Source organism: Lithobates pipiens, unplaced genomic scaffold, assembly GCF_037356315.1.
Source record: "Lithobates pipiens isolate NorthernLeopardFrog02 unplaced genomic scaffold, aLitPip1_a1.2 Scaffold_19, whole genome shotgun sequence".
In the NCBI taxonomy this organism is placed as follows: Eukaryota; Metazoa; Chordata; class Amphibia; order Anura; family Ranidae; genus Lithobates; species Lithobates pipiens.
In genome coordinates this window covers 551,971,470-551,989,975 of record NW_027507764.1, presented here as the reverse complement: position 1 = coordinate 551,989,975, position 18,506 = coordinate 551,971,470, and the positions used below count along the sequence as shown (strand labels likewise).

The following is an 18,506-nucleotide window of genomic DNA, read 5'->3' as shown; positions in this document are numbered from 1 at the left end:
TGCATGGGATTTTTTTTTTTGTTTTTTCATTTTTAATAAGTTCGCAAAGATTTCAAAAAACTTTTTTCATGTTGTTATTACGGGGTATTGTTTTTAGAACTTTGAGGAAAATAATGAATTTAATCCATTTTGGAATAAGTCTGTAAGATAACAAAATGTGGAAAAAGTGAAGTGCTGTGAATACTTTCTGGATGCACAGTATATCAGAAGTTCAGTCTCAGGATTATAACTACCGAACAGTTGGGTAAGCTGCATGTCCCTCTCTCTGCTAAGCTGCATGCTACATATGCTGAATGAAATCAAGGCCTTACCATTGTACTTCTTCCCATTCAGGTTGGTGTCGCTCAGTACAGTGATGATGCAAGGACAGAATTTAAGATGAACTCGCATAAAAATAAAGCGTCTCTTCTGGCTGCCATAAATGCCATTTCTTACAAAGGCGGGAACACAAAAACAGGTATGCTGGGTCTGTTGCAACTTCCAAATTCCTCCCTTCAGTACTGTCTATGGCTGATAGGGAAGTCTTATGCGGTCCGAAAAATGTATCCTGGCACTTAATGAAATAGATTGCTGTTTGCTTTTTTTTCCCCACCCCGAGTAATGTGTACGTTGGCTCTCGCTGCATTGTTGTCACAGATTATCTGAAATGGATTTTGTATCAACATCTGCTAAACTGTTTATTTAAACTGATAAGTGAAATCTGTTCACCACATTACCAGTAATGTAACAGCCACTTATAGGTCTATTGAAAGGAAATAGACATTATTAATATTAAACCCTCAATGTTTTTTAGCTAATTTGAACACAATAAAATTAACATTCCCCAGACTATTTGTTAAAAGTCTTCCCCCTGCACTCGCATTTTACAACTTTCAATGCTTCTGTCTCCTTTTCTCTTAGTGCTGCTTCCCTGTACTTCCAGTTTTACCATCAAAGAGTTAACAGTGGGCAGTGCATTCTCCAATTAGCCTGTTAGCTTTGAGGAGGGAAAGGGGAGGAGGAGGGGAGTGCCTTGCCATTGTAGGTTATTAGGCTGTGTGTTTCTATTGATGCGCACAGTGTTGGGAGACGCAGCTCTGGCTCTGGTCCCTTCATGTAAGGGTGACTCCATAGGATGCTGCAAGAGAAAGGACAGTATCATACATAATTCCTATGGGACATTTGAGCAGATAAGACAATTGTGAATAGTTCAATAAAATGCTAGTATGCCAGATTTATTGCAAAAATTACTTAAAAAAGAAAAAGAAAAAATGATATCATTGTTATTGCATGAACACAGCTAAAAAGTATTTAAAACCCCACGTGTCCAGTATATAAAAAAAACTGTAGTATGCCTATCATGGCTTGAATGTTATTAGAGACGTCATGATAGAACCAATGCGTTTGGAAAAACTCCTTCTTCAGGGGTGGGAACAGTAGTATGCCATGTATACTAGATCAATGAATGATAGTTGAGTACAGATGATTGCGGAAAAAGGTTTCCCAACCAGGGTTACCAACTGCCATTAAATTCACTGACAGTTTGTAAAAATCAGTGATTTTTTTTACAAATGCCAGTAAATATCAGGGGCTGAGAATTTCATGCTGTGTTGACTCTTTAAGTGTAAATCAAGCAACTGACTTTATTATAGGTAGTGTCAGTGTTTCCATATCATGTTTATACTGTTCAAATATTCACTGTGTTAGTTTTCAATAGGAATTCTGTAATTTCTCAGGTTACCATTAAAAAAATGTGCTCTGCCAGTAAATTTTTCATGTTTTGTCAGTAAAAAAATGCTGTGGGAGGTTGGCAACACTGCTGCCAACACCCTGCCCGTCTACCACGGACCCGAGTGGGAATGCATCCCAAGGGTCAATGCACATTTACTGGGGCTACCATGTGTAAAAATGAGCAGCCATCTGCTCCCACCTTGATGTCAGCCAAGAGAAAGGAGCCACCCTGAGCCTGGGTTCACACTATTGCAAACACAGACATTGCATGTGATTCGCACTGCACCTCTGCCTGTGCAGATCACATGCGATGTCTGTGCAATGTGAATTCAGTTGTATGGCTGAACTTGCATCACATTCACACGAAAAAGGGTGCAGGCCCCTTTTTTTCCCCCCCCGCACTGTAATTGGATCACATGGGTATGAACACCCATGCGATCCGATTCCTGTCCAAATTCACAGTTCGCACTGCGATCTGCGATCTACTTTGTATTGACACCCACAGCAGTTCACAGAGGGCAGTGATGCCCTGAGATGAGATGCAATGTGAGAACCGGCACTGCAATCAGGCTGGTTCCCACATTGCATAGCTTATACTGGAACATAGGCAAGGATTAAAAGGTAAAGCAGCTCAGTAGGTGATTAAATCAGCTGCTGAAACTGCTTAGAAAACTAAGGCCAGCTTTAGTAGAGTAGTCAGTCTGGTTAAAGACTGTTCCAGAAATAATATATTTTTTCCCTTGTTATGCAGGAAGAGCAATTAAGCACGTCCGTGACGATTTATTTACTGTGGAATCTGGCATGAGAAAAGGTGTGCCCAGGGTTTTGGTGGTGATTACCGATGGGCGCTCTCAAGATGAAACTGTGACGTTTGCCAACCAGATGCATTTGGAAGGTATGGTCATTACTCTGAGAAGTTTCTTGTCTTCTATCTTTCTGCATTGTCATTTGGAATAAGGCTTGGTTTACACCTACGGGTACAATTAAGTGGTGGCCTTGTATTTTTTTGCTTGTTCCCCCATATCGACTGTAGGGCAGCACATTTAGTTCAATGGGCTGCCGTATGCACAAGAAACATGGAAAAATAGGCCCTGATTCTTTTCCAAAAACCACCACACTGAACCGCATGGTTTGACGATGCGTGGGGTTGCCATTAACAAATAATTGCACTGTCGTGCGTCTGTTAAAGGGCAACACGTTTCTGTGTGTTTCGGGAAAACATGTGATTTGGCTTTCTGACATGCATAGATGTGAATCTAGCCTTAGTAGGTTGTCCACACAAACCTTTTAAAACTGAAGCATCGATAATAGTACTTGCACTTCTGCATTGGTATCTTGATGAGCAGGTAGGCTGGACTTTGGCACAGAGGCTCCCAGAAGAGTAGAGGTGTGTATGCCATCAAGGGGTTACATTTACATAAGGTAAACTAGTGTTAGAATTAGGTCTACAGGGTGTTTAATTGTAAGAATTACAGAGGATTAAAGGGTAGTAAGGAGGGTTAGTGTTAGAGTTACAGGTTGGATTAGCATTACAGGGAGGGTTAGTGTTAGGATTACACAGAGGGTTAGTGTTAGGATTTCACTGAGTGTGAGGGTTACAAAGAAGGTTAGTGTAATGCCGCGTACACGCGACCGGACTTTTTGGCGGACAATCCGACGGACTTTGCAGCTGAGGTCCGCCGGACTTTCAAACGAACAGACTTGGCCACACACAATCACTCCAAAAGTCAGACAGATTGTAACGTGATGATGTAGACTAAGGAAGTGCATAGCCAGTAGCCAATAGCTGCACTAGCATTGGTTTTAGTCCGTCAGACTAGCACAAGGACGAACGGATTGTCCGCTAAAAGCCGAGTCCTGTGGACAAATTTGAAACGAGTCTTATTTCTAGGTCCACCGGACTTTTGGGAAGAAAAAGTCCGCTGTAGCCCACACACGATCGAATTGTCCGACGGACTCTGGTCCGCCGGAAAGTCCGAACGTGTGTACGTGGCAATAGGGTTACAGAAACGATTACAAGGACTGCAGCATCTTTGTTATTAATATATCATTTTTAATATACAGGATTTACAGTATCTCACAAAAGTGAGTACACCCCTCACATTTTAGTAAATATTTTATTATATCTTTTCATGTGACAACACTGAAGAAATGACACTTTGCTACAATGTAATGTAGTGAGTGTACAGCTTGTATAACAGTGTAAATTTGCTGTCCCCTCAAAATAACTCAACACACAGCCATTAATGTCTAAACTGTTGACAACAAAAGTGAATACACCCCTAAGTGAAAATGTCCAAATTGGGAACAATTAGCCATTTTCCCTCCCTGGTGTCATGTGACTCGTTAGTGTTACAAAGTCTCAGGTATGAATGGGGAGCAGGTGTATTAAATTTGGTGTTATCGCTCTCGCTCTCTCATACTGGTCACTGGAAGTTCAACATGGCACCTCATGACAAAGGACTCTCTGAGGATCTGAAAAAAAGAATTGCTGCTCTACATAAATATGGCCTAGGCTATAAGAAGATTGCCAAGACCCTGAAACTGGGCTGCAGCATGGTGGGGGGGGGGGGGGGGGGTGGGGTCAGCCTGTCAGCATGGTGGTGGGGTCAGCCTGTCAGTGATCAGACCATACGCTACACACTGCATCAAATTGGTCTGCATGGCTGTCATCCCAGAAGGAAGCCTCTTCTAAAGATGATGCACAAGAAAGCCTGCAAACTGTTTGCCGAAGACATGCAGACAAAGGACATGGATTACTGGAACCATGTCCTGTGGTCTGATGAGACCAATATAAACTTATTTGGTTCAGATGGTGTCAAGCGTGTGTGGCGGCAACCAGGTGAGGAGTACAAAGACAAGTGTGTCTTGCCTACAGTCAAGCATGGTGGTGGGAGTGTCATGGTCTGGGGCTGCACTACAGTTCATTGAGGGAACCATGAATGCCAACATGTACTGTGACATACTGAAGCAGAGCATGATCCCCTCCCTTCAGAGACTGGGCCGCAGGGCAGTATTCCAACATGATAACGATTCCAAACACACCTCCAAGATGACCACTGCCTTGCTAAAGAAGCTGAGGGTAAAGGTGATGGACTGGCCAAGCATGTCTCCAGACCTAAACCCTATTGAGCATCTGCAGGACATCCTCAAACGGAAGGTGGAGGAGTGCAAGGTCTCCAACATCCACCAGCTCTGTGATGTTGTCATGGAGGAGTGGAAGAGGACTCCAGTGGCAACCTGTGAAGCTCTGGTGAGCTCCAAGAGGGTTAAGGCAGTGCCAGAAAATAATGGTGGCCACACAAAATATTGACACTTTGGACCTAATTTGGACATTTTTAGGGGTGTACTTACTTTTGTGAGATACTGTATATAGCACCAAAAGTTTGTGTAACGCTTTACAAAATAAAGGTTTATGGTACAGTTACAATACAGTTCATGACAAGAGAATCAGAAGGGCCTGCTTGCAAGAGCTTACAGTCAAAAGAGAAGGGCAATTGATAAAATGTAATAACTGTGTGGGGATAAACTATTAGAGAAAGTAAAATTTGGTTGTTAGTTGGAATAGGATTCCATGAAGAAGTGAGTTTTCAGAGATCACCTAAAGGCGGACAGAGTAATGCCGCGTACACACGTCCGGTTTCCGCTGAAACGGACTTGCCTACACATGATCACACCAAAGTCAGATCGTTTAGAATGCGGTGACGTGTAAATCTCAGGACAGGGTGGACAAAAATACTAATCGTTTGGCACATAAAATATCTCACGTTTATATATTTTATCTGTGTACAGTGGCTTGAAAAAGTATTCATAACCCTTGACATTTTCCACATTTTGTCATATTACAACCAAACACGTAAATTAATTTTATTGGGATTTTATGTGATAGACCAACACAAAATGTCACATAATTGTGAAGTGGAAGGAAATTTATAAATAGTTTTCAAAATGTTTTACAAACAAATACCGTATATACTCGAGTATAAGCCGAGATTTTCAGCCTCTTTTTTGAGGCTGAAAGTGCCCCCTCGGCTTATACTCGAGTCACCGCTGTCTGACTGCTCGATCAGCGTATCGAGCAGACAGACGGCGGACATTAAAATTCAAAAGCCGCGCCTCCTTCTCCGCCTCCGCCTGTGATAGGCGGAACACTGAATTTCCCAGCAGTCAGTGTTCCGCCTATCACGGACATCCGTTCATTCTCATACTACGGACGAGTATGAGAGGATGTCCGTGATAGGCGGAACACAGGCTGCTGGGAAATTGAGTGTTCCGCCTATCACAGGCGGAGGCGCGGCTTTTGAATTGTAGAATGGCCGCTGAGAAGAGCGGCGATCCTGGAGCGGCGATCCATCGGCACGACACGGGACGGAGGAGGCACGGGACGGAGGAGGCTCGGGACGACGGCGGCTCGGGACGGAGGCTTGGGACACAGGTAGGCTGGACACACACACAAGGCTGCACGGACACACACACACACACACACACACACACACACACACACACACACACAGGGATGGATGGATGGATGGATACACACACACACACACACACACACAGGGATGGATGGATGGATGGATACACACACACACACACACACACAGGGATGGATGGATGGATGGATGGATACACACACACACACACACACACACACAGGGATGGATGGATGGATGAATACACACACACACACACACACACACACAGGGATGGATGGATGGATGGATACACACACAGGGATGGATGGACGGACACACACAGGGATGGATGGATGGATGGATGGATGGACACACACACAGGGATGGATGGATGGACACACACACAGGGATGGACGGACACACAGGGATGGACAGCCATGTCTCACCCTCGGCTTATACACGAGTCAATAAGTTTTCCAGTTTTTTGGGGGTAAATTGGGGGCCTCGGCTTATATTCGGGTCGGCCTATACTCGAGTATATACGGTATGTGAAAAATGTGGGGTATATTTGTATTCGGCCCCCCGGAGTCAATACTTTGTAGAACCGCCTTTCACTGCAATTACAGCTGCACTGTAATACAAATACACACCAGACTTTTTCGATATTTATTTGTAAAAAAATTTGAAAACCATTTATCATTTTCTTTCCACTGTACTAGTATGTGCTGCGTTGTGTTGGTCTAGCACATAAAATCCCCAAAATACATTTATATTTTTGGTTGTAACATGACAAAATGTGGGGAAAAAAGGGATCTGAATACTTTTTCAAGGCATTGTATTTAGCTCTTTCTCCAGGGTTCAACTTTAAATACCACCAAAAGAAAGCTCTATTTGTGTGAAAAAAAATGATAAAAATGTGTTTGGGTACAGTGTTTGACCGGGCAATTGTCATTCAAAGTGTGCCAGCGATGAAAGCTGAAAATTGGTCTGGACAGGAGGGAGGTTTAAATAGATTGTAAAGTAAAATTTTTTTTTTTTTTTAAATAACAAACATGTTATACTTACTTCTACTGTGCAGCTCGTTTTGCACAGAGTGGCCCCGAACCTGCTCTTCTGGGGTCCCTTGGCAGCTGTCTCTGCTTCTTCCCGCAGGTACTTCTCACATTCATGCGAGCTCCCTCGCATGGTGAGAAGCACCTGCGGGTGCACTCCCGTGATACAGCCGGCGGCTACAGCCGCTCGTTGTATCACACAGCCCCGCCCCCCGGAGTGCCGCGTCATTGGATGTGATTGACAGAAGCGTGAGCCAATGACTGCGCTGCCTTCAATCCATCCACTCCAGCCAATCAGCAGCCAGGATGAGCGCCCAAGAGGACGGCGGGGGCGAGCGCGGGACTTTGGAGGGGTGAGGTAAGTAAAACAGGGGGGCTGGGGGCGCCGGCACTGTGAGATGTTTTTTCACCTTAATGCATAGAATGCATTAAGGTGAAAAAACATTTACCTTTACAACCCCTTTAAGTGCCCAGTAAGCAAGTGGTTAAGCAGAGGTGATTCCACTAAGGGGGGGGGGGGGGGGGGGCTGCGAGAAGTACAAGCAAGTCTGATGTACTGTATGTACTGTAAGTGGGATGTCCTAGATAGACATCAAAGATCTGACTCTCAAGTAAGAGTCAGGACAACTATTTCTATAAAAAGAAGGACCTCTTAATGTAGACCAGGGATATGCAATTAGCGGACCTCCAGCTGTTGCAGAACTAAAAGTCCCATGAGACATAGCAAGACTCTGACAGCCACAAGCATGACACCCAGAGGCATGATGGGACTTGTAGTTTTGCAACAGCTGGAGGTCCGCCAATTGCATATCCCTGATGTAGACTTTCCTGGAAAACCATAAAAACCATGGATGTTACTAAATGTCACTAATGCACCAAATAGGATGGTGGATAACATATTTCAAAGGAGAAAAAGTCCTTTGAGGTTTAAATGGATAGCAGTGTCGTCTAGGATGCAGGTCCTGTAATTCGATGGTAAAATAAACCTGATCCTTCTCCTCCCTGCTGCACCTATAACGCCCAGCAGGAGTTTGGCTGATGCTAATAGTAGACATCAATCTCACCAGAGATGAAAGTTGGATCACTTACCCGATGTTTGTCTTTTTCCTCCTCCCAGGCTTCAGCATTTTTGCGATTGGCGTGGCGGATGCAGACTACAGCGAGTTAGTGAACATTGGCAGCAAGCCCAGCGAGAGACACGTCTTCTTCGTCGATGACTTTGACATGTTCAAGAAAATAGAAGATGAGCTGGTCACTTTTATTTGCGAGACGGCGTCAGCAAGTATGTCTTCTGTTTTATATCCAGAGCGAATCCTAGCTTGTTTGTGAATACATTTATAGCTTAACTCCATCTGTTTCCTTATGTCTGATAGATTTCATATTGTCAGGCAAGAAAAAAATAAAGATTGCGGAAAAATGAATCTAACAGCATTGATGATACAATTGTTATTTAGCAGTGGTCTCTAAATTGTGCCCCTTTGGCCAGATGTGGCCCTTTGCTTACCTTAATCTGGCCCCTGGGGCACTTTTCCTCCCACTGATACAAGGCTCTATTCCTCCCACTGACACCAGCCATAAAGCACTATTCCTTCCATTGACACCCACAGGGGGGCATAATATCTCCCACTGACATCAATGATGCGGCACCATTCTTACCACTGACACCCTCAGTGGAGCAAATACCTCCTACTGACAACAATGACAGGGCACCGTTTTCTCACTGATATTAACAACAGAGCACTGTTCCTACCACTGATACCAACCGTGGGGCGCTATTTCTTCCACTGACATCAACAATGGGGCACAACTCTTCTCATTGCGACCAACAATGGGGAATTATTCCTCACAGTGACACCAACAATGTGACACTATTTCTTCTATTGACACCAACAATGGGGCACTATTCCTCCGACCAATAACAATGATGGGGCACTCTTTCACCCACTAACACAAACAATACGACACTATTTCTTTCACTGACACTAACAATGGAGTACTAGTCCTCCCAGTGACACCAATAATGGGGCACTATTCTTCCCACTGACACCAACAATGGGGCACTATTCCTTCCAGTGACACCAAAAATGGGGCACTATTCCTGCCATTGACACCAACAATGGGGTACTATTTCTTCCGCTGACACCAACAATGGGGCCCATTCCTCCTACCAATACCAATGAAGGGACACTATTTTTCCTACTGACCACAGGTGCTATACAATATTTTTACTTCCACTCACCTAAAGTTGGAAGGACAGTAAGGCTGCTTTCATACCAAGAGTTGATAGCATGCACACTTTTTTGCGCATTTTCACACATTCCCACGTATCATGTTAAGGACAGCCGTTCATTTCAATGGGCTATCCTATGCGCAAAAAAGGTGTCTGTACCATTTTCAAAATCACACTGCATAAAAAAAAAACTGGTACGTTTGTGCGCACATTTTCAAGATGCGTGGGTGGGTGCCATTAATGGCACCAGTTTATTTCTGCAAAAGGGCAGAGCATTTTTGTGCTGTTCCTGCAACACACTGGTGAGAACAAAGCCTAAATGGCTCTTTGTCTAGAAATCTTGGCGATCCCAGTTTTAGAGTGTATGTCAAACCATAGAGTGGGGAAGCTTTAGAACCGCTATCAGGTTTTTACTGCTATTTGGGGATCCATAAGGCCACTTTCACATCGATAGCCACACAAACACCAAGAATAGGGGCCATCTGAGTGTAGTAATGGGTTAAAAACACATTTATTGCTCTAAATATGAGATCACACAAGAAGAAATAATAAAAAGGCTCACCAGTCACTGCTTTTAGCGCAATAAATGTGTTTTTAACCCATTACTACACTCAGATGGCGCTTGTTCTTGGTGTTTGTCTGTGTGTCCATTTTAGAGTTGGCCTATAGCTCTCAAACAGGCTGCCTGGGGTGTTTATCTACTTACTCCTCCCAGAGTATTGTACTATATATATATATATGGACCCTGCCATTCTTCCATAGGCTGTTTTATGTCACCTGCGCCATTTTTTAACCTTATTTCCTTTCACACAGGCGGCAGACTTTACCACCCCGCGTCTATGGTGGATTGTATTTTAGAGGCAGTTGAGCGGCAGTTTGCTGATGTTCAAAAAGTGATACTGCCACCTTCTCTATGCCTATTTTTTTCTATCTCAAAGGGGTATTTACATTGGAACAACTGTGTGCCAAGTGCTTGGCATGTGGTTGTGTCACAGTCAATTTGATTTCAATAGGCACATATGGCTAGTGATACCACCTGCCAAGTACAACATACTGAGTTAAACTGACAAATAAAAGTTTGGAGGGCATTCAAATCTTCCGATACTCTACCATACCTCCCAACTTTCTAAAATTGGAATGAGGGATGCCCCAATAGCAAAAGTATGTAGGCATAGGACATCCCCCCTGTCACGCCCCCTTAAAGGAGAATTGTACAAAAAAAAATGATTGCTTAAACCCACAAGTGCTTTTAATTACCACTACTATTCCTTTATATTGGCTTCTGAAATTTACAAATGTAGCAATTTAGAAATTGGATGAAAGGTTTAACACTGGCAAACACTTTTCGATAGGTAAATACTACAACTATATAGATCAGACCAAAGCGAGGGACAAATGAGGAGGAAGGAGGGACAAAGGGACATTGTTCCAAATCAGGGACAGTCCCTCGAAATCAGGGACAGTTGGGAGCTATGCTCTACTAAAGAAAAGGGTTTGCTTATCTTCTGTAAATACTGCAGGTCATGATGATCGGTAGGCAGCTAAAGCTTTATGTAAAGGAGAAGAATTGGGATTAGGGGGTCACTTGCTTGGCACAGGTGTCATTCACAGAACACTTTGCATTTTCTTAATGCAAACAAAGCATGACATCATTGCCCTGCCACTCCATCTCGTCCAATCAGAGAATGCTTTGCATTTATTGAGAGAATGCAAAGTTGTCTTTGAACAGTGCCAGTGCTGAGGGAGCCAGCGGTGCTTACTACCGCGATTTCCAGTTTCCATAGAGATTAACCAGGTATGGCACCCAGGGCTGGGACAAGGGGTGGGCAGGAGGGGCGGCTGCCGTGGGTGCAATGGTTTATTTCCGGGATGGGAACTCCCTGACCCTAACCCTAAGGAAAAGGGGGGAGGCGCAGTTTGGTTTCTTTACCCTGGTCCCTGGATGACCTTGTCCCAGCACTGATGGTGCCTACTGTCACTATGAAAAAATATCCATACTTAAACTTCAGATTTAAATATCCATCTGTGTTGATCATTTTGATGCAAGGGTATCACTTATGCTTATACATATTTTCAACACTTTGAATTGCACAGATTTATTCCACTTTAGTAACTTGCGTTCCTTTGAAACAGACCACAAAGGTCCAAAGTTGGCAGTAGTGGCACCACAGAATTATTATAGCTCCACCATTCTGTGAAGAACTTGGTCATGTGCAAATATTTGGCTGGTGTTTTTACATTCAAGAGTCCTTAATTCTATATATTTTCTTCGATATTTCCTTGAATTTTACATTATTTCAGTGTATGCATACATAAATTTGGTGATTTTTAAACATCTTTCTTTTTTAGCTTGTCCATGGGCCTACATCCAAGGCAACAGTGTATCAGGTAAAATAAATATATTTGATTCCATTATATAACATGTATTGACCAATCACAAGTCAGTGTTCAGGATTTACTGCACTTAGCCTTTTATTTGTGTATAAAACGAGGCAAAAGTTGTTGTATCATCGATATGACCATGTACTTGTCCCTCATTTGCTTTTTTAGATGCTTTCTACTTCATTGGTAAGATAAACCTAGTGTGCTCATTGACAAACTTAAAATATTTAATCATGCTAATCTATCGGGTAGTAATTTACTATTAGACACTTACTAAAATACAACTACATTTAAAACACTGAACTGAACAGTCACTTACAGACAAATGAATACAATAATAGATGGTATGATCTGACACTTGCGACTCAGTGGTAGACATAATGATATAGAGGCAGGCAGAGGAAGCAGACGCTGTACCATAGATGTTTGCAGCAATTGAGATTTTACGTGTTCTGATTGGTTACCATTTTTGCCCTAATAAATTTGGCTATGGATTATATTTTTATAGCAGTTTTCCCTTTGGGGACTCAAAGCATTTATATGCTATTTTGGACACACTCAGTAGAATATCACGAGTGACCAAAAAAAACCCACCAGCATATCTTTTGATTGTGGAAGGAAACCCACACAAACCATAGGAGGAACATGCAAACATGCAGACTTTTGCAGTCCTTGTTGGGACCCAAACCCAAACCCAGGGCTGCAAGGCAGAAGTACTAACCACTAAGCTACTGTACTGATAGATAGGGTCATGTTGAAAAACTTTTCTGACCTAATTCCACAAAGCTACCACGACATTATGCTTATACCAAGGAGTGTGACTAGCCCATACAAGCATGTGTCCGAGTTGATGTGGTGATGAGGTGTAATGTAATCTTTCAAAATACGCAAAAAAATATTACTGCAAAGCAAAAGTCTTGCCTACACCGCTGCAGGTTATTGTTTGGTACGAATGTACTGCTGCATTATAAAGGGGTTCTTTAGCAAACAAGAAAACAGAAACTGAGCTTGAACCACCCTCTGCACTATTCTAGGGTAATATCAGATTTTTCTCTACAATGCAATCTACAGGTGAGACCTGGAAAACAGCTTATTGTCGGAGATGTGTTTTTTCCTACAGCTGGAACATTATATATTAACTCAGGGCTGCTGATAAGGCAGTACAGCCAGCCTTCCTGTACTGGGCCCGGGCCCCATCAGTGCAAAAGGGGGGCCCGGGAACCTGCTGAGCAGGAGGGCCGGCTGTTCTGTCCCATTTCAGACACCAATCTTCTTCTGCGTCCCCCTGCAGCTCTGCCAGCTTCCCCTCCTCTTTCTCCCTGCGGCTGCAGTGCAGGGAGAGTGGTTCTAGCACAGTGGTTCATGCGCCCCTTCCAGTAACCATGTTACTAGAAGGGGCGCATGTGTTACTCCAGACCCCCTCTGCTCTGCCAGCTTCCCTCCTCTCCTCCCCCACTGGCAGCTGCTGCAGGCACACAGGTGAATGTTTTAGGATGGATAGCTGCCTTCCCCTTCTAACTATGTAGTTTACTGGCCCCTTCCTTTCCTGAATGAACACAGTGAGTGATCAGTACCAATCACTACTGTGTCCATTCACGGTGTAGGAAGCCTGATTAGAGGAATAGGATGGTGGCTGTAGATGATCCATATAGCCAGATGCAATTAACAGAGAGGGAGGCAAAGTTGGGTTTAGCATGAGGGATGGAGTACCAATGAATGAATGAATGAATGATTTATATAGCGCTACAACTGCAAACTGAATCGCCTCAAGGCACTAAGGAGTGTCTGACATGTGCTGGTAAACAATGTATTGATAATTAGCCTAGCTTGTTTTTAATATAACATCTGCATGCCTTATCAGGCTTAAAACCTTTAAAAATATTTAAATAATAATTGAATAGTGTCTATCTATAGATATTTTATCTTTTAGATACAATAAAGAAATAATCATATAAATGTATATATTTATGTCTAGGTTTTAAAATGATGGAAATGTTTGGGTTGGTGCAAAAGGAATATGCCAGCTTGGATGGAGTCTCCATGGAGCCTGGAACTTTTAATAACTTTCCATGCTACAGAATACATAAAGACGCTCTGGTGTCCCAGCCCACCAAGTAAGTGCAAATCTAAAAAAAACGATTTAATATAAAAATAGACCGCCTACGAGATTCAGTAATTATTCACAGTATTGTGAAGGTCGGACGGTCTTCCCGACGGAGTTCCGACGGACTTCTGACCGAACAGACTTGCACACACACCAAAGTCCGTTCGTTTTGGAGGTGATGACGTACGACGGGACTAGAAAAGGAAGTTCAATAGCCAGTAGCCAATAGTTGCCCTTGAGTCATATTTGGTCCATCGGACCAGCATACAGATGAACGGTTTTCCCGATAGAAATTTATTCCGTCAGACAGAATTGAAAGATGTTCTATTTCTAGGTCCGTCTGAATTTTTCAAGAAAAAAGTCAGATGAAGCCCACACACGATCGTAATATCCAACGGAATGATTCCGTTTGACCTTCTCTGCCGGAAAGTCCAGTCGGGTGTATGCGGCATAAGAATATCATTCTTTGGCTTATCTCGACACTCCTCCTTTTCTTTCCCCCTTTTCCACCCTTAGCCCTTGTACACACGGTCGGAGATTCCGACGGAATGTGTCAGATCGGACCGTTTTGTCGGATATTCCGACTGTGTGTGGTCTCCATCGGATTGTTTTCCAACTTGTTGGTAAAATTTTCTGACAAAATGCTCCGATCGGACATACTCCGATCATGTGTAGAGAATTCCGATCAGACAAAGTGCCACGCATGCTCAGATCAAATTCCTACACCAAAGCTATTGGCTACTAGCGTGAACGTAGTCCCGTCGTAACGAAATAACGCCATCACGTTCTGAACGATCGGATTTTCCGACAACTTTGTCAGACCGTGTGTATGCAACAGTTTCGGACAAAATCCGACGGACAAAATCCGACGGATTTGGTTGTCGGAATGTCCGACCGTGTGTACAAGGGCTTAGTCTTTTCCCCCGCTTATTTTTCTCTCTTTCTATACTCCTTCCATTAGTGATACTGAGATACCAGTTCTGAGATTACTTATTATATTTCTTTACACTCTCTATTGTCTTGACACTTTGAAAGTTTTCGATCTGTCATACATTTCTAATTATCTCAATAAACAATTATTCAACAAAAAAAAACCCCATCCAAGATTGTAGGCTGGTAAAGTCACAAATAGGGGGCAACTTTATTTTTATCAATCTAAAACACAATGTTGTCCATTAAAAACACATACACACAATCTCACATCCACATGAATCACACTACAAACTTACCTATATACAATGTAGTGCACTCTGTAATACTTAAAGGAAACGGTGCCTTGAAAAAGTATTCATACCCTTTGACATTTTCCACATTTTGTCATGTTACAACTAAAAAGGTTAATGTATTTTATTGGGATTTTATGTGATAGACCAACACAAAGTGGCACCTAATTGTGAAGTGGAAGACAAATGATAATTGGTTTTCTAAATTTTTTACAAATAAATATGTGAAAAGTGTGGGGTACATTTGTATTCAGCCCCCCTGAGTCAATACTTTGTAGAACCGCCTTTCACTGCAATTAAAGCTGCAAGTCTTTTTTTGGGATGTCTCCACCAGCTTTGCACATCTAGAGAGTGACATTTTTGCCCATTCTTCTTTGCAAAATAGGTCAAACTCTGTCAGATTGGATGGAGAGCGTCTGTGAACAGCAATTTTCAAGTCTTGCCACAGATTCGAAACATAGAACCTAAGAAAAGTGACAGCAGAAAAAGACTGGGTAGTCCATCGAGTCTGCCCATTTTATTTATTTATTATTTTTTGGGGTTGTTTTTTTTTTTTTTTTCATTACCTTGTTGTCTGACTATAGATCTGTGTTTATCCCAAGCATATTTGAAGCCATTTACTGTTGACTGTCTTACTACCTCTGGTGGTAGTTTATTACAATCATCAACTACCCTTTCAGCAAAATAATACTTTCTAAGATTCGTTTTGAACTTTCATTCAGTTAGTTTGAGGTCATGTCCCCGTATTCTTGATTTGGGTTTCATATTGAAAAGACTGCCTTCCTGAACCTTATTCACCCCCTTGATGTATGTAAAGGTTTCAACCATGTCTCCCCTTTCCCTTCTTTCCTCCACACTGTACATATTAAGTTCCTGAAATCGCTCTTGATATGTTTTATCCCCCACATCTTTCACCATTTTTGTTACCCGTCTGTGGACTCTTATCAATATCTTTGTGTAAGTTAGGTCTCCAGAACTGGACACAGTATTCTAAATGAAGTCTCACTAAAGATCTATATAGGGGAATTAGAACCTCCTTCCTCCTGGTGGTGATCCTTCTTCTACGTGTTTGTTGTGTCCCCCACATGGCTTTCTTATTTTCTTCTTGCCACTCTTCCATAAAGGCCAGATTTGTGGAGTGGAGGACTAATAGTTGTCCTGTGGACGGATTCTCCCACCTGAGCTGTGGATCTCTGCAGCTCCTTCAGAGTTACCATGGGCCTCTTGGCTGCTTCTCTGATTAATGCTCTCCTTGCCCGGCCGGTCAGTTTAGGTGGACGGCCATGTCTTGGTTGGTTTGCAGTTGCGCTATTCCTTTTCCAGGATGATTTATTGAACTGTGCTCCAAGAGATGTCCAAAGCTTGGGATATTTTTTTTTATAACCTAACCCTGCTTTAAACTTCTCAACAACTTTATTCCTGACCTGTCTGCTTGTCTAGATTTTAGTTAGGGGTATCAGAGGGAAGGGACTGAATACAAATGCACGCCACACTTTTTAGATATTTATTTGTAAAACAATTTGAAAACCATTTATCATTTTCCTTCCACTTCACAGTTATGTGCCACTTTGTGTTGGTCTATAACATAAAATCACAATAAAATACATTTACGTTTTTTGTTGTAACATGACAAAATGTGGAAAATGTCAAGGGGTATGAATACTTTTACAGGGCACTGTATCTACCTGACCACTTGGTTCCATGGCGTGCATCTGTTTAATAGGTGAGCCAAAGGTGGTGAGAAATCAGGCATGTAGGAGGCAATCCACTTAAACCATGGTGATATTGAAACAACCTGGCTGCTCTGTTTAATGATATTTTACAATAACATATAGGAGAGAATCCTAGATGACACATATACACAATCCAAATTCTGTTAGCCAACGCCTCACAATATCTACAAATTTTACATTTGCCATTGTTGTACTATTGGTGTTAGATCCACAGCCTGGATTTAATGGTTATCAAATAATACACCACCTCATTTTTGAAGCAACCAATCCTTGTACCTTACATGTGTGTGTTTTACAAAATGTTATCACATTTTCATATTTACTTGTACAGCCCTGGGATTATGAGCATAATTCATTCCAGTAGAATGCTTGTAATTCAAAGCATATCAAACCAAGTTTTCCCATTGAATTCAATGGAAATGAAAATAATTCATTACACGTTGACTTCTATTACATGCAATACCGCATGTGGCCAGATGTGGGGGGGGCGCTGGAGAGCCTTGAAAACACTTAGGGACAGCTCGGCTGAATTCGGAAAGGCTCGGGAACTGAGTGTTTCCGAGTATTTGCGAATGGCTCCGAACCGTTCCGAGTGTCCCCAGCGCCCAAGCACCTTTGGCCGAATGCAGTAATGCACACCCCATTAGCTTGAATTCTGCTCATTTTGCGAGATAACACTCGCAAACCGAGTCAGAATTAAAAAAAAAAAGTTGCACGTCTTTCAAAACGCTCGTTAACCGCGTTACTAACCAAGGTTCCACTGTATTTTTTTTTTTCAAGATTATCACATTATTAAGATGTAGATGTTTGAAGAAAATGTTCTCCTCACTTTCTGTTTGGGCACGGCATAGACTTAAAACAGTATAAACAACGTTAGGAGTTGTTTGTATATCAAACAAGCATACTGTAATTAAAATCTCGGTTTCATATTTTAAATGTTGCTGTTGGCAAGTTAACTTCCCTGGGTGTAGTCTGGTACCGATCTCAGGTAACCCATATAAAGCAAGGTTTTTTGGTGTTTGCTGAGCTATCTTGCATCTTACTCAAGGTTACTCAGAAAGTCCAATTGCTTTTGACTTGTTGTTACTAGATATGCTGAGAGTTGAATGACTGTTCCTTCATTTTAGGTGTTATACATGAGCTGTCTGGTGCCCTCCAGCAATGGAAGAATGACATGCTCTGCCAGCTGGCTTGCAGTATATTCTGGAATTTGGTATTCTTTACCACCTGGCTACATCGACTGCCAACTCTGCAAAATAAGCTAGAAGTGCTATCTACAGTAAAAAGTTTGATTTTTAATATTGTCCTTTTATGTTATTAGACATATCCATCCAGAGGGCCTCCCTTCAGATTATACCATCTCCTTCCTTTTCCGAATACTTCCCGATACACCGAAGGAACCATTTGCACTGTGGGAAATCTTAAACAAAGACTACGAGCCATTGGTTGGCGTAATACTGGACAGTAGGTTCATTTTTTTTAACATATTTATATAGTGCTTTATTAGGATCGTCGTGTTCCAAAGGACAACAGTGTCAATGTCATGTTGTATGAATCTGTAAATCCATGCATATGTCTCAAATTCTTCCACAGCTAGGGCCTCTTTCCTAGTTCACCTGCATTAAAGTATCTTTGTGAACTTATAGTAGTATTGCTT

At 42.4% G+C, this 18,506-nt stretch overlaps 1 protein-coding gene across 3 annotated transcripts in view; it reads left to right on the top strand.

Annotated features, from left to right (window-relative positions):
* Positions 1-18,506, top strand: part of COL14A1 (collagen type XIV alpha 1 chain) — a 258,472-nt gene that overhangs the window by 173,686 nt on the left and 66,280 nt on the right. For all 3 annotated transcript variants that reach the window (XM_077493283.1, XM_077493281.1, XM_077493282.1), the window contains 6 exons: positions 334-457; positions 2,462-2,605; positions 8,295-8,459; positions 11,757-11,795; positions 13,765-13,903; positions 18,171-18,313. In XM_077493283.1, coding sequence (XP_077349409.1) covers positions 334-457; positions 2,462-2,605; positions 8,295-8,459; positions 11,757-11,795; positions 13,765-13,903; positions 18,171-18,313 — 754 coding nt within the window. The remainder of the gene's footprint in view (positions 1-333; positions 458-2,461; positions 2,606-8,294; positions 8,460-11,756; positions 11,796-13,764; positions 13,904-18,170; positions 18,314-18,506) is intronic.